This window comes from Salmo salar, chromosome ssa02 (assembly GCF_905237065.1).
Source record: "Salmo salar chromosome ssa02, Ssal_v3.1, whole genome shotgun sequence".
NCBI classification, from domain to species: Eukaryota; Metazoa; Chordata; class Actinopteri; order Salmoniformes; family Salmonidae; genus Salmo; species Salmo salar.
This window is the reverse complement of record NC_059443.1, coordinates 18,224,166-18,241,381: the sequence shown is the minus strand read 5'-3', so window position 1 is coordinate 18,241,381 and position 17,216 is coordinate 18,224,166. Positions and strand designations below refer to the sequence as shown.

The following is a 17,216-nucleotide window of genomic DNA, read 5'->3' as shown; positions in this document are numbered from 1 at the left end:
TTTCCTTGATGACAGCTTTGCACACTCTTGGCAAAGCATGCCATTCCATGAGCGCAGCATTTATTTTTCAACTTGAATCAATGAGCCCAATCAGTCCTCATTGACAACAAAATCATAAACAACGGAGTAGGGCTGGCTAATAAGTCCTTAGTTTGGGGGTCATGCCCAGGTAAAACAATTTGGCTAATCTATAGTTCCATATTTCCAAGTCCAACCCATAAAGTAAAACTTAAAATGCATATTTGGCCAGCTATGTAAACTTTAACATTGATTTATCCTGCATTAGATGTTCAATTGGTAACATAAATGTTGTCTTATTCTAATGCCTTTTAAGGGGAAAGTAATCTAAATGGAATGTAATCAGATTACGTCACTGAATTTGGGTAATCCAAAAGTTGTGTTACCGATTACAATTTTGGACAGGTAACTGTAACAGATTACATTTAGAAAGTAACCTACCCAACCCTGCAGGTAGGTACATACTACTTCCCTTTACTATGTCCACAAGTCGTTAGCACCAAGTTGGCAAGACCAGCAATAAATCAGACTGAGGGGAAAAGATAATCAATTATGTTATTTTCTACACAGAAAATCACACAACATTATTGCCTAATGATCTTTGGAACTTCCCAATACCTTTCTGATGCATTTCAGTCACTTCAAACTATTCTGTCTTGAGATTTAATTACTGTTCAAAATCCTGTCAGACTGATTCGTAATAGACTGTCATAGCCCAAATGAACAAACAAACTAACTTTGGCATAGCGATATCATCATTGAGGGAGGAAGGAAAGAGAGGGAGGAAGGAGAGGGATGAGAGATGGAGGACAAGTAGTACTTTAAGAATTCTCATGACATCTAGTGGTGAGTTTTGGATTGTTTTGATCTCCACAATCAACACATTGATGATGTCATCGTAAACCACAGACAGCTGCAGACAGGCAGACAGACAGACAGCTGCAGACAGGCAGACAGACAGTCAGTTGCAGACAGACAGACCTGCAGACAGACCTGCAGGCAGACAGGCAGACAGACAGACACTGACACACATTCATCCACAAAGTCACCCTCACAAAAGTATAATAAAGTATACATGGAATGATTTTTAGTAAAGGTTTGTGTATCATGAGTTAATATTACAGGCATCAAAGGGATATGTGTTATCTTGGTTAACCCAGGTAATTGTTCAGCTGCTCGCTTACTAGAACGAGGCGGAACACCGGAACGAGGAGCTCCACCCTCTCTTTTTGCAAGTTACGGGCAGAATACCCCCTCCCCGTTCAAAATTCAAAAGATGCTGACACCTGTGAAATCGTGATTTGTCCAAATAGCCAGTGAGGGGAAAAAAACTAAATCAGAACTACTGCTGCTCATTATCCTACACTTCCCGTTCAGCCTCATACAGATTCTACGGTACCAGTTATGTTTACGTAGATCTGTCCATGAGAGATTAGGCTATGTGTGACATTCAATATGTAATGTTAAGTATTCCCTGATGCGTTTGTTTAAGTTTGTAAGTGTTTACAGCCCCATCATTTCAACGTGGAGAATTGGGTAATATTTGGTTGATATGTTGATCAATAAGATTACAACCTATTTTACCCACTAAAAAAGACAGCCAAAAGTTTCAAATCAAATCAAAATAAAACTGTATAGGTCACATACACATATTTAGCAGATGTTATTGCGGGTGTAGCAAAATGCTTGTGTTCCAACTCCAACAATGCAGTTGTCACGTCCTGACCAGCAGAGGGTATTGTTGTGTAGTTTTGGTCAGGACGTGGCAGAGTATGTCTGTGTATGTGTGTTCTGGGTGTTGTATTTCTATGTGGGTCTGTGTGGCTCCTCGATCAGGGACAGCTGATTATCGTTGTTCCTGATTGGGAGTCATATAATTGGGAGTATGTTTGTCACTTGGGGTTGTGGGTGGTTGTGCTAACACTGTTAGTCTTTGAACCACCCACCACAACAAGACCAAGCAGCGAAAAAGGGAGCAGGACGCTGAATATATGGACTATTCTGAGGAAATAGACTTTGACCAGACACTCGTGAGAAATGGACTTGGGAACAGATTCTGGCCGGAGAGGGCCCGTGGAGAAAGGCTGGTGAGGACCGGGAACGCTACCGGGGTACACGACTGGCGAGGAAGCCGGAGAGGCACCCCCAATAAAAAAAAATTGGGGGGGGGGGGCACACGGGTAGTTTGGCTAGGCCTAGGAAGAGCCATAAGCCAGCTACCCTTGAGTACATGGAGGAGCGTATGGAGTGTAGGGCGCAGTGTTTCGCTGTTTCGCTGAGGTGCGCACTATCTCGCCCATACGCACGCACAGTCCGGTGCGCACCATTCCAGCCCCTCGCAGATGCCGTGCTAGAGTGGGCATCCAGCCTGGTAGGAGGATGCCTGCGCAGCGCGTCTGGTCGCCGATACGCCTCCTAGGACCAGGCTACCCTACTCCCGCTCTACGCACGACAACCATCAGGCCCCTGCACAGCCCAGTTCGCCCTGTACCAGCACCTCGCTCGTACAGGGCTGTTAGTTCCATCCAGCCAGGACGGGTTGTGCAGGCGGTGCGGTCACAGCCACCTGTGCGCCTCCATGGCCCAGTCTTTCCGGTTCCCGCCTCTCGTGCTATCCCGGAAGTGAGTTCCTCCAGTCTGGCACGACCAGTACCAGCAACCCGGACCAAGCTTCCCATGAGTCGGCCTAGTCCTATTCAGCATGTTCCCGCTCCTCGCACTAGCCCTAGGGTGCGTGTCTTCAGCCTGGTACCACCTCTACCAGCCCCACGCACCGGGCTTCCAGTGCGTCGGCCCAGCCTCAAGAGCCCGGCACCAGTGTGCAGTCCAGAGTATCCGGCACCAGTGTGCAGTCCAGAGTATCCGGCACCAGTGTGCAGTCCAGAGTATCCGGCACCAGTGTGCAGTCCAGAGTATCCGGCACCAGTGTGCAGTCTAGAGTATCTGGCAACAGTGTCTAGTCCGGAACCGAGGGAGACTGCCTGCGACCCGGAACCAAAGGGGTCTGCCTGTGACCCGGAACCGAGGGAGCCTGCCTGTAACCCGGAACCAAGGGGGTCTGCCTGCGACCCGGAACCAAAGGGGTCTGCCTGTGACCCGGAACCGAGGGAGCCTGCCTGTAACCCGGAACCAAGGAGGTCTGCCTGTGACCCGGAACCGAAGGGGGTCTGCATGTGACCCGGAACCGAAGGGGTCTGCCTGCGACCCGGAACCGAGGGGGTCTGCCTGCGACCCGGAACCGAGGGGGTCTGCTTGCGACCCGGAACCGAGGGAGTCTGCCTATGACCCAGAACCGGGTGAGTCTGTCTGCGACCCGGAACCGAAGGAGTCTACCTGCGACTCAGAACTGAATGTGACTAACTGTGTATTGAATGAGTCTGCCTACAGCGTGGAAATGAAGGAACCTGCCCACGATCCACAACGGATTGAGTCTGTCTACGACCCGGACCCCAATGAGTTTGCCTACAACCTGAAGGGCAGGAGGCCGGAACCAGAGCCACCTCCAGGATAGGTGGGTTGGGGAGGGAGGGTGTAGCACAGTGCCGTCGTTGACGGCAGCCACCCTCCCTCTCCTCCCTTATTGTTTAGGGGGTATTTGTTTTTGTTGTGATTTTGGGGGATTTTGTGGTTTCTTTTTTTAGGTGCATTCTGGGTGTGCACCTTTAGGGGGGGTACTGTCACGTCCTGACCAGCAGAGGGTGTTGTTGTGTAGTTTTGGTCAGGACGTGGCAGAGTATGTATGTGTGTTCTGGGTGTTGTATTTCTATGTGGGTCTGTGTGGCTCCCAATCAGGGACAGCTGGTTATCGTTGTTCCTGATTGGGAGTCATATAATTAGGAGTATGTTTGTCACTTGGGGTTGTGGGTGCTTGTGCTAACACTGCTAGTCTTTGGTATGTACGTAGCCTGTTAGTCGTTTTTGTTTATTGGTTTTTCCCGTGGATACTTTGCTCTTATATATTAAAAAGATGAGTATCTACATTTCACCTGCTGCAGTTTGGTCTCAACACGGCTGTAATTATGACAGCAGTAGTATTTTTCAATTCACAACAATACACACAAATCTCAAAGTAAAATAATGGAATTAGGAAATAAATATTACGATGAGCAATACATATGAAATGAGTAAAACAGTATGTAAATATTAAAGTGAACAGTGTTCCATTATTAATGTGACCAGTGATTCCATGTACATAGGGCAGCAGCCTCTAAGGTGCAGGGTTGAGTAACCGGGTGGTAGCCGGCTAGTGACAGTGACTAAGGGCAGGGTACTGGGTGGAGGCCGGCTAGTGACAGTGACTAAGTTCAGTGACTTCAGTGACTAAGTTTCAGTTTCTCGGTCCCAGCTTTGATGCACCTGTACTGACCTTGTCTTCTGGATGATAGCGTGATGAACAGGCCGTGGCTCAGGTGGTTGATGTCCTTGATGACATTTTTGGCCTTCCTTTGACATCGGGTGTTGTAGGTGTCCTGGAGGGCAGGCATTGTGCCCCCGGTGATGCATTGGGCAGACCGCACCACCCTCTAGAGAGCCCTGCGGTTGCAGGCGGTCCAGTTGCCATACCAGGCTGTGATACAGCCCGACAGGATTTTTTTAAATAATTTTTTTATTTCACCTTTATTTAACCAGGTAGGCCAGTTGAGAACAAGTTCTCATTTACAACTGCGACCTGGCCAAGATAAAGCAAAGCAGTGCGACACAAACACAGAGTTACACATTGAATAAACAAACATACAGTCAATAACACAATACAAAAAAAGTCTATATACAGTGTGTGCAAATGGCGTGAGGCGGTAAGGCAATAAATAGGTCATAGTAGCGAAGTAATTACAATTTAGCAAATTAACACTGGAGTGATAGATGTGCAAGTAGAAATACTGGTGTGCAAAAGAGCAAAAAAGTTAATAAAAACAATATGTGGATGAAGTAGGTAGATTGGGTGGGCTATTTACAGTGTGTACAGTGTGTACAGCTGCAGCAATCGATTAGCTGCTCAGATAGCTGATGTTTAAAGTTAGTGAGGGAGATAAGTCTCCAACTTCAGCGATTTTTGCAATTCGTTCCAGTCATTGGCAGCAGAGAACTGGAAGGAAAGGCAGCCAAAGGAGGGGATGACTGGCTTTGGGGATGACCAGTGAGATATATCTGCTGGAGCACGTGCTACGGATGGGTGTTGTTATCGTGACCAATGAGCTGAGATAAGGCGGAGCTTTACCTAGCAAAGACTTATAGATGACCTGGAGCCAGTGGGTCTGGTGACGAATATGTTGCGAGGGCCAGCCGACGAGAGCATACAGGTTGCAGTGGTGGGTGGTATATGGGGCTTTGGTGACAAAACGGATGGCACTGTGATAGACTGCATCCAGTTTGCTGAGTAGAGTGTTGGAGGCTATTTTGTAAATGACATCGCCGAAGTCAAGGATCGGTAGGATAGTCAGTTTTACGAGGGTATGTTTGGCGGTGTGAGTGAAGAAGGCTTTGTTGTGAAATAGGAAGCCGATTCTATATTTAATTTTGGATTGGAGATGTTTGATGTGAGTCTGGAAGGAGAGTTTACGGTCTAGCCTGACACCTAGGTATTTGTAGTTGTCCACATATTCTAAGTCAGAACCGTCCAGAGTAGTGATGCTAGTTGGGCGGGCAGGTGCTGGCAGCAATCGGTTGAAGAGTATGCATTTAGTTTTACTAGCATTTAAGAGCAGTTAGAGGCCACGGAAGGAGTGTTGTATGGCATTGAAGCTCGTTTGGAGGTTTGTTAACAGTGTCCAAAGAAGGGCCAGATGTATACAGAATGGTGTCGTCTGCATAGAGATGGATCAGGGAATCACCCGCAGCAAGAGTGACATCATTGATATATACAGAGAAAAGAGTCAGCCCGAGAATTGAACCCTGTGGTAACCCCATAGAGACTGCCAGAGGTCCGGACAACAGGCCCTCCGATTTGACACACTGAACTCTATCTGAGAAGTAGTTGGTGAACCAGGAGAGGCAGTCATTTGAGAAACCAAGGCTGTTGAGTCTGCCGATAAGAATACAGTGAATGACAGAGTCGAAAGCCTTGGCCAGGTCGATGAAGACGGCTGCACAGTACTGTCTTTTATCGATGGCGGTTATGATATCATTTAGTACCTTGAGCGTGGCTGAGGTGCACCCGTGACCAGCTCAGAAACCGGATTGCACAGCGGAGAAGGTACGGTGGGATTCGAAATGGTCAGTGATCTGTTTATTAACTTGGCTTTCAAGACTTTAGAAAGGCAAGGCAGGATGGATATAGGTCTGTAACAGTTTGGGTCTAGAGTGTCACCCCTTTTGAAGAGGGGGATGACCGTGGCAGCTTTCCAATCTTTAGGGATCTCGGACGATACAAAAGAGAGGTTGAACAGACTGGTAACAGGTGTTGCAACAATGGCGGCGGATAATTATAGAACGAGAGGGTCCAGATTGTCCAGCCCAGCTGATTTGTATGGGTCCAGGTTTTGCAGCTCTTTCAGAACATCTGCTATCTGGATTTGGGTGAAGGAGAAGCTGGGGAGGTTTTGGCAAGTAGCTACGGGGAGTGCGGAGCTGTTGGCCGGGGTTGGGGTAGCCAGAAGGAAAGCATGGCAAGCCGTAGATAAATGCTTATTGAAATTCTCGATTATCGTGGATTTATCGGTGGTGACAGTGTTTCCTAGCCTCGGTGCAGTGGGCAGCTGGGAGGAGTTGCTCTTATTCTCCATGGACTTTACAGTGTCCCGAACTTTTTGGAGTTAGAGCTATAGGATGCAAATGTATCTTTGAAAAAGCTAGCCTTTGCTTTCCTAACTGACTGCATGTATTGGCTCCTGACTTCCCTGAAAAGTTGCATATTGCGGGGACTATTTGATGCTACTGCAGTCCACCACAGGAAGTTTTTGTGTTGGTCGAGGGCAGTCAGGTCTGGAGTGAACCAAGGGCTATATCTGTTCATAGTTCTACATTTGAAAGGCTTATTTTAGATGAGGAAATTACTTTTAAAGAACAACCATCCTCTCCTGACGGGATGAGGTCAATATCCTTCCAGGATACCCAGGGCCAGGTCGATTAGAAAGGCCTGCTCGCAGAAGTGTTTTAGGGAGCGTTTGACAGTGATGAGGGGTGATCGTTTGACCACGGACCCATAACGGATGCAGGCAATGATTGTACGTTAGAAAGTAATACTGACGGTAACGGCAGCTTTCCCACTCGCCGTCTGCGGATCCTTACCAGGCACCCTGCTCTGTGTACTCTATACCTGCAGCTCTTTCTCTTGCCAATGACGGGGCTGATGTCGGGTGTTTGAAGTACATCCTGTGCGTCTTGCTTGTTGAAGAAAAAATCTTTGTGTAATCCGAGGTGAGTGATCGCTGTCCTGATATCCAGAAGCAATTTTTTTTGCATTAAGATACTGTGGCAGAAACATTATGTACAAAATAAGTTACAAATAACGATAAAAACTCATAATAGCACAGTTGGTTAGGAGCCCATAAAACTGCTGCCATTTCTTCTGGCGCCATTTTTCGTCATTCTTAGATAGGTATTCCTCTTGTCCAGATGGGATAGGGCAATGTGCAGTGAGTGCAATGGCGATTGCATCGTCTGTAGATCTATTGGGGCGGTGTGCAAATTGAAGTGGGTCTTGGGTGTCAGGTAATGTGGAGGTGATATGATCCTTCATTAGCCTCTCAAAGCAATTCATGATGATAGAAGTGAGTGCTGCAGGGCGATAGTCATTTAGTTCAGTTACCTTTGCTTTCTTGGGTACAGAAACAATGGTGACACTGTGTTATCATCAAAGAAGGTGAATAAGGTGTTTAGCTTGTCTGGGAGCAAGACGTCAGCGTCCGCGACGTGGCTGGTTTTTCCTTTGTAATCCGGGATTATCTGGAGTCCCTGCCACATACGTCTCGTGTCTGAGCCGTTGAATCGCGACTGCACTTTGTCTCTGTACTGTCGTTTTGCCTGATTTATTGCCTTACTGAGGGCATAACTGCACTGTATGTGTTTGAAGTTGAATTTCCAATGTGTTATCACTATGCTTTCAACCATTAATATCACAAACAAATTCACTTGGAAATCTATTTGATTTTTGGTTGTCAGCTAAATGTGTTATTATTGCGCTTTCAACCATTTAAAAGCACAACAAAGTTGAAATGGGAATACAATGTCAGATATTTTGTTTATTTATACAACAATTGAATGTGTTATCACTGTGTCTAATCTAATAGCACAACCAAATGACCTGGATTACAGTTGAGATTACATTAAAGTACATGGTGCAAATTATCAATGCCATTCGAGATTCTGCTCAGATTATTATAGCAATTGTGAAAGTCTCCACACTCTGGCGATCTTTGCGTGCTCTTGAACATGCATGCTTTCTATGATTACATAAGAAAACATTTGTTACTGTAAACTCAAAATGTGGAAATGGATGTGTATGTTAATACTCAAGTTGAATAAAAACTGTTACATTGCATTTATATACATTAGTTTGTAAGAAAGCCTTAACTTTAGTCTATTTACTGTATTAAAAAAGTAATAGTGAATTGTTTTGGTTAACAACGCAACCAAATATTAACATTTAAAGGACATGTAACTACTGCTTGGATAGTTTCATCTGAGACACAGCCTTAATCCTATTCTTTAACTTGTATTTATGGTTGAGATGGAGACGTGAATCCAACATATCATTTGTTATCTTGTTGACAAGTTAGTAGGCTATTTACTGTATTGCAAAAGTGATATTGAATTGTGCTTTTTTGTCAACGCAACCAAATATTAACGTTTGAGGGAGATGCATCTTCTGCTTGGATAGTTCCATCTGTGCCACTGAGTCTGGCTTCAATTCTAGTTTGTCTTCAAATTAATGTGTTGGATTCACGTCTCCATTTCAACCAAAAATCTAAGTTAAAGAATAGGACTAAATCAAATCAAACTTTAAATGTGTTTTAAATAGTTTGATTTAGTCCTATTCTTTAACTTAGATTTTTGGTTGAAATGGAGAGGTGAATCCAACATATTTATTATCTTGTAGATTCCATTTTAAAACCCTAGGCCTATATGTATTGTCTATTTTTAGTAGAATCCTGGGCTGAATTTAAACAACAGCTGTTGATGACTTCCCAATTCAATATAATCAAATAGCATCATTGATATATGATTGATAAAGTATGGTTACATTTCATTTGCTCTGTTAAATCTACCCTTTGGAATGACTTACATAGCATCCGTGAATCTATTTAGTGGAGATTTCCCAACAATCATGTTCAAGATAGCACATTGGTAATAGTCAGTGACAAACTCAGCAGGGCTTGGTTAGAACCCTGAATGGGTGCCCAAAGTGATAGCTGTATATAATTAAACTCTCCATCCAGGACGTGCTGCCCATCCTAGTGTATTTTCTTATAGTTGATATAATGTTGAAGAGCTGACATTATTGCAAAGTAATACATTCAACATATTTATATAATTGGTTAACATGATGACATAATCCTGTGGTTGGAATGTCACCCCCAAGGACTTTTTGCAAAGCCAATGTATTTTCCACATCACAATAGGTTAACAGATTACATTGAAACAACGTTGATTTAATCAGTTTGCAGTTTTAGCATAGGAACTAGACAGGCTTTGTTCTAAGGTTTATTAAGAAGTTGTGTCAATACTGAACTAGGAAGAAGTGACTGGTACTGTCTTACACTTACAGGACAAATTACAGGCCAAATACAACAGACAGACACACGTCAGACAAATGTGACAAACAGAGAGAGTGGGAAAGCCACAGTTAATTCACGACAGTAAGACATTTATAAAAATGACACATAGAAAAACAGCCATCTCTGCTTCTCCTTGTCCTGTCTTCCTTCACTTCTTGGCAGAAGCCTTCTGGGTGTAGAGCTGGTAGATCTGTTCACAGGCGATGGAGAGGCCCACCACCAGAGAGACAAACTCCTCAAAGTTCACCTTCCCATCACCATTCTGGTCCAGATCCTTCATGATCGTGTCTATGGCAGCTGGGTCCTTCTGGGACTGAGAGATGGAGGAGATGAAGAGAATGAGTAAGAGAGAGATGGGAGGAGGGGAGGGGGGTAGATTGACTTTGGATACTCTTTATTCTAATAAAGTGAGAGAGAAATCAGAATGAGAGGGAAAGAGCGTGAGATGAGCAACAGAGAGAAAGTGTTGAGGGACATAAGAGAGAGAAAGGGATGTCAGTGTTACCTTCAGGAAGCTGGCCAGTTCTGTCTGCATGAGTTCTTTCAGCTCCTTCTTGCTCAGTGTGTTGCCGTCACCATCCTTTTCAGCATAGCGATGGAACACCATGATCAGGGACTCCATGGAACGCTCCAACTCAGACGGCATGGCTGCAGATATTGACACACTGAGGAGGGGAGAGATTATGTAATTTAGGGTGGGTGTACTACTGTAGTCCCTGTATCTAAGTTCACTTACACACTGGAGATCCTGCAACAGCCAGGCTGCTGGTTCAAACCCAACTCAGGCCAGTTCCATTGAGTCACTACTTCTTATCTCTATTAGACAGATAATATAGCCTACCCCACAATTAGTCTTTAAGACAAACACACAATGCACTTTCAGAGAGGATAGGAGTTGGCCTTTGGCTCTGTAATCACATTCCTTGGCTGCTGTAGAGTTCCATTCCTTATCACACATTCCCTCTACTGTCGACCCCTCTTTCTTGTATTGCCTACACCTTTTCTTTGGGAACATCCAACATCTCTAGCTGTGTAGACTGTCCTTTAACCTCTGGTTTTGCAACAGTTCAGTGTAAAGAAGATCAGGCTGTTGAAAATTGGTTAGTAATAATGCCTATAAAATGACTTGAACCCGCTGAGAAAAACGTTTGTAGGCCAAAGAGTTCTAAAAACAAAAACATTGCTTCAATGAAACTTGAAAAGGTTAGCCTATAGATATACTACATTATGTCAATCAGTAAATAGTATGGCCCATCAAACTGCATAACAAACCATAGAATAACTGATTTCTGAATCAAAGCAAGCAAAGATTTAAGCCTACAAACATTTAAGCCTACAAGTTTGCCATTGACGAGACAGATCATTAGCTAGGCACACTTTATAAACCCAAAACAGTTATTAAAGTTATTTGAGACCTGTTTATTACAGTAGATAACCTACTCCGTTACGATGGACGCTAAGGTATAGAATAAGCGAAAAACTGTTACTTACCGAACTGAGAGCCGCTGGAAAACAGGGTGGGGAAGTATCGTACTGCGCAAGAGCTACGAGAATTTAAAGAGAGCAGGGAACGCCCATCTGATTGTGTGTTTTAGCCTGTTTCCAAGAGACGATGTCTGAGAGCCTGGTCTCAGAGCATTTCGTATTATTATTTATGTAAATCCGAGGCACTCCATTTAGTGTATGGTAACGTTATGTATTAAATTGTCGATGTCCATCCCCATTTCGTATGATATATTACGAATTATAATTCGTATTATATGTTTCGAATTTGAAAAATGTACAATATGTTACGAATTTGCAAAACGTACTATATGACAAGCATTTTGCTACACCCGCACTATCATCTGCATGCAACAATTTCAAAGATTTTACTGAGTTACAGTTCATATAAGGAATTCAGTCAATTGAAATAAATTCATTTGGCCCTAATCTATGGATTTCACATGACTGGGCAGAGGTGCAGCCATGGGTTGGCAGCCAGGCCCACTCACTGGGGAGCCAGGCCCAGCCAATCAGAATCAGTTTTTCCCCACAAAATGGCTTTATTGCAGACAGCAACCCCCCTCTCAGACGATCCCACAGGTGAAGAAGCCGAATGTGGAGATCCTGGGCTGGCATGGTTACATGCCGTTGTGAGACGGTTGGACATATTTCCAAATTCTCTAAAACGATGTTGGAGGCAGCTTATGGTAGAGAAATAAACATTAAATTATATGGCAACAGCTCTGGTGGACATTCCTGCATCCAGCATGCCAATTGCACACTCCCTCAATGCTTGAGACATCTGTGGCATTGTGTTGTGTGACAAAACTGCACATTTTAAAGTGGCCTTTTATTGTCCCCAGCACAAGGTGCACCTGTGTAATGATCATGTTGTTTAATCAGGTTCTTAATATGCCACACCTGTCAGGTGGATGGATTATCTTGGCAAAGGAGAAATGCTCAGAAACAGGGATGTAATCAAATTTGTGCACAAAATTTGAGAGAAATAACCTTTATTGTGCGAATGGAACATTTCTGGGAATTTACATGTTTATATTTTTGTTCAGTGTATGTGTATGCATCCAATAAAATTTGATTTGATTCATGTTTCAAATTTGCAAAACATATGATATTTTACAAATTCTAGCTAGGTGGCTAACATTAGCTAACTGGCTAACATTAGCCGGGCTAGTGGTTAGGGTTAAGTTCAAAGGGTTATTTAGGGGAAGGGTTAGCTAACATGCTAAGTAGTTGCAAAGTAGCTAAAAAGTAGTAAGTAAACTCAGCAAAAAAAGAAACGTCCTCTCACTGTCAGCTGCATTAATTTTCAGCAAACTTAAAACCTGTTGGGGCTAGGGGGCAGTATTTGCACGGCCGGATAAAAAAACGTACCCGATTTAAACTGGTTACTACTCTTGCCCAGAAATGAGGATATACATATAATTAGTAGATTTGGATAGAAAACACTCTAAAGTTTCTAAAACTGTTTGAATGGTGTCTGTGAGTATAACAGAACTCATATGGCAGGCCAAAACCTGAGAAGATTCCATACAGTAAGTGCCCTGTCTGACAATTTGTTCTCCTTCTGTTGCATCTCTATCGAAAATACAGCATCTCTGCTGTAACGTGACATTTTCTAAGGCTTCCATTGGCTCTCAGAAGACGCCAGAAAGTGGAATGACGTGTCTCCTGTCTCTGGGCGAAGAACAGCAGGAGATTTTGTGAGTGGTCAGGCTGGGAACAGTGACACTGGAGATGCGCGTTCATGAGAATTCTCAATTTTTTTCTTTCAGCCTTTGAATGAATACAACGTCGCCCGGTTGGAATAGCATAAAAATTGATTTTAAACAGCGTTTCACATGCTTCGAAGTACGGTAATGGAATATTTTGATTTTTTTTGTCACGAAATGCGCTCGGGCGTCACCCTTCGGATAGTGACTTGAACGCACGAATAAAGCGGAGCTATTTGGATATAACTATGGATTATTTGGAACCAAAACAACATTTGTTGTTGAAGTAGAAGTCCTGGGAGTGCATTCTGACGAAGAACAGCAAAGGTAATCCAATTTGTCTTATTGTAAATCTGAGTTTGGTGAGGGCCAAACTTGGTGGGTGTCAAATTAGCTAGCCGTGATGGCCGGGCTATGTACTCAGAATATTGCAAAATGTGCTTTTGCCAAAAAGCTATTTTAAAATCTGACACCGCGATTGCATAAAGGAGTTCTGTATCTATAATTCTTAAAATAATTGTTATGTATTTTGTGAACGTTAATCATGAGTAATTTAGTAAATTCACCGGAAGTTTTCGGTGGGTATGCTAGTTCTGAACATCACATGCTAATGTTAGAAGCTGGTTTTTCATATAAATATGAACTTGATTGAAAAAACATGCATGTATTGTATAACATAATGTCCTAGGAGTGTCATCTGATGAAGATCATCAAAGGTTAGTGCTGCATTTAGCTGTGGTTTTGGTTTTTGTGACATATATGCTTGCTTTGAAAATGGCTGTGTGATTATTTTTGGCAGGGTACTCTCCTGACATAATCTAATGTTTTGCTTTCGCTGTAAAGCCTTTTTGAAATCGGACAATGTGGTTAGATTAACGAGAGTCTTGTCTTTAAAATGGTGTAAAATAGTCATATGTTTGAGAAATTGAAGTTATAGCATTTTTGAGGTATTTGTATTTCGCGCCACGCGATTCCACTGGCTGTTGACTAGCGTCCCACCTAGCCCAGGGAAGTTTTAACGTGTAAATATTTGTATGAACATAACAAGATTCAACAACTGAGACATAAACTGAACAAGTTCCACAGACATGTGACTAACAGAAATGGAATAATGTGTCTCTTAACGAAGGGGGGTCAAAATCAAAAGTAACTGTCAGAATCTGGTGTGGCCACCAGCTGCATTAAGTACTGCAGTGCATCTCCTTCTCATGGACTGCACCAGATCTGCACCAGATTTGCGATGTTACGCCACTCTTCCACCAAGGCACCTGCAAGTTCCCGGACATTTCTGGGGGGAATGGCCCTAGCCCTCACCCTCCGATCCAACAGGTCCCAGACGTGCTCAATGGGATTGAGATCCGGGCTCTTCGCTGGCCATGGCAGAACACTGACATTCCTGTCTTGCAGGAAATCATGCACAGAACGAACAGTATGGCTGGTGGCATTGTCATGCTGGAGGGTCATATCAGGATGTGCCTCCAGGAAGGGTACCACATGAGGGAGGAGGATGTCTTCCCTGTAACTTACAGCATTGAGATTGCCTGCAATGAAAACAAGCTCAGTCCGATGATGCTGTGACACACCACCCCAGACCATGACAGACCCTCCACCTCCAAATCGATCCCGCTCCAGAGTACAGGCCTCGGTGTAACGCTCATTCCGTTGAAGATAAACGCGAGTTCGACCATCACCCCTTGTGAGACAAAACCGTGACTCGTCAGTGAAGAGCACTTTTTGCCAGTCCTGTCTGGTCCAGCGACGGTGAGTTTGTGCCCATAGGCGACGTTGTTTCCATTGATGTCTGGTGAGGACCTGCCTTACATCAGGCCTTCAAGTCTTCAGTCCAGCCTCCCTCAGCCTATTGAGGACAGTCTGAGCATTGATGGAGGGATTGTGCGTTCCGGGTGTAACTTGGGCAGTTGTTGTTGCCATCCTGTACCTGTCCCGCAGGTGTGATTTTCGAATGTACCAATCCTGTGCAGGTGTTACACGTGGTCTGTCACTGTGAGGACGATCAGCTGTCCGTCCTGTCTCCCTGTAGCGCTGTCGTAGGCGTCTCACAGTACGGACATTGCAATTTATTGCCCTGGCCCCATCTGCAATCCTCATGCCTCCTTGCAGCATTCTTAAGGCATATTCACGCAGATGAGCAGGGACCCTGGGCACCATTCTTTTGCTGTTTTTCAGAGTCAGTAGAAAGGCCTCTTTAGTGTCCTAAGTTTTCATAACTGTGACCTTAATTGCCTACTGTCTGTAAGCTGTTAGTGTCTTAATGACTGTTCCACAGGTGCATGTTCATTAATTGTTTATGGTTCGATTGAACAAGCATGGGAAACAGTGTTTAAACCCTTTACAGTGAAAATCTGTGAAGTTATTCAGATTTTTACGAATTATCTTTGAAAGAGAGGGTCCTGAAAAAAGGACGTTTCTTTTTTTGCTGAGTTTAGTTGAAAAGTTTCTAATTAGCTAAAATGCTAAAGTTGTCTATGACGAGATTCAAACTCACAACCTTTAAGTAATCTTCTGCCTTATGCAACCATACCAAACGTAACATATCATACTAAATTGAGTGTCTCGGAATCACATTTTCTATGTTACATCTAGTCTATGAGACCAGAGCTGCTGAGAGAGAGAGAGCAGGGAAGGGGAGAGGGAATTTGAGATAAGGCTTGATGTCATCTTTCAGTTATCTCAACTTAAACATGATGAAATAACACAGATGGAGAGAGGGGTGACAAGAGTGCACACTAGTATGTTTGTAAGAATAGTTCTATGGATGAAGAGGTTGGGATGAAGTTTGAATAAAATGTAATGTTATTGTCCCCAGAGAGAGAACACATTTACATCAGTTGGAGCGTCATTGGCTTTGAGACGGTCATGAATGAGTGCATTTAACTGGCACAAACAGATACAGATAAAAAGCAACACAATCACCAAAAGATTGTTCAAACTCCAAAATGAAGATTGGTAAACTGCAATGCACTATGCACACCACAGGAGGCTGCTGATGGGAGGACGGCTCATAATAATGGCCAGAATGGTGCCAAAGGCATTAAACACATGGTAACCATGTGTTTGATACGATTTCACCGATTCCGCTCCAGCCATTATCATGAGCCTGTCCTCCCCAGTTAAGGTGCCACCAACCTCCTTTGAGGCAAAGCATGTGTTCTTCTGACACATATGTGATGGATATTCCAAGCTGCTGTCCTATTGCTTCCCCAGCATCAGAACAGCACAGCCAGTCACTGATATTCATGACAATCAACTCTCCGTCTTTTGGGTCTTGTGTAACATAGTATAATTAACCTCTTTCTATATACATACAGTTGAAGTCGGAAGTTTACATACACTTAGGTTGGAGTCATTAAAACTCGTTTTTCAACCACTCCACAAATGTCTTGTTAACAAACTATAGTTTTGGCAAGTCGGTTAAGACATCTACTTTGTGCATGACACAAGTCATTTTTCCAACAATTGTTTACAGACAGATTATTTCACTTATAATTCACTGTATCACAATTCCAGTGGGTCAGAGGTTTACATACACTAAGTTGACTGTGCCTTTAAACAGCTTGGAAAATTCCAGAAAATGATGTCATGGCTTTAGAAGCTTCTGATAGGCTAATTGACATCATTTGAGTCAATTGGAGGTGTACCTGTGGATGTATTTCAAGGCCAAACTTCAAACTCAGTGCCTCTTTGCTTGACATCATGGGAAAATCAAAAGAAATCAGCCAAGACCTCAGAAAAACAATTGTAGACCTCCACAAGTCTGGTTCATCCTTGGGAGCAATTTCCAAACGACTGAAGGTACCACGTTCATCTGTACAAACAATAGTACGCAAGTATAAACGCCATGGGACCACGCAGCCGTCATACCGCTCAGGAAGGAGACGCGTTCTATCTCCTAGAGATGAATGTACTTTGGTGCAAAAAGTGAAAATCAATCCTAGAACAACAGCAAAGGACCTTGTGAAGATGCTGGAGGAAACAAGTACAAAAGTATCCACATCCACAGTAAAACGAGTTCTATATCGACCTAACCTGAAAGGCTGCTCAGCAAGGAAGAAGCCACTGCTCCAAAACCGCTATAAAAAAAAGCCAGACTACAGGTTGCAACTGCACATGGGGACAAAGATTGTACTTTTTGGAGAAATGTCCTCTGGTCTGATGAAACAAAAAAATAACTGTTTGGCCATAATGACCATTGTTATGTTTGGAGGAAAAAGGGGATGCTTGCAAGCCGAAGAACACCATCCCAACCGTG

At 43.7% G+C, this 17,216-nt stretch overlaps 1 protein-coding gene across 3 annotated transcripts; it reads right to left on the bottom strand.

Annotated features, from left to right (window-relative positions):
• Positions 1 to 9,644: 9,644 nt before the first annotated feature.
• Positions 9,645 to 11,361, bottom strand: LOC106575974 (protein S100-A1). 3 transcript variants are annotated; one of them, XM_014152748.2, is made up of 3 exons: positions 11,223 to 11,361; positions 10,237 to 10,396; positions 9,645 to 10,044 (listed from the first exon to the last, which is right to left on the bottom strand). In XM_014152748.2, the coding sequence occupies exons 2-3, from the start codon at positions 10,375 to 10,377 to the stop codon at positions 9,880 to 9,882; spliced, it is 306 nt and encodes a 101-aa protein (XP_014008223.1). In that variant the 5' UTR covers positions 10,378 to 10,396; positions 11,223 to 11,361; the 3' UTR covers positions 9,645 to 9,879. The 3 variants fall into 3 exon arrangements, with proteins under 3 accessions (XP_014008223.1, XP_014008229.1, XP_014008234.1); XM_014152754.2 differs by having other exon boundaries at positions 11,147 to 11,225; XM_014152759.2 differs by lacking the exon at positions 11,223 to 11,361 and adding an exon at positions 11,172 to 11,196.
• Between the last annotated feature and the right edge of the window lie 5,855 nt (positions 11,362 to 17,216).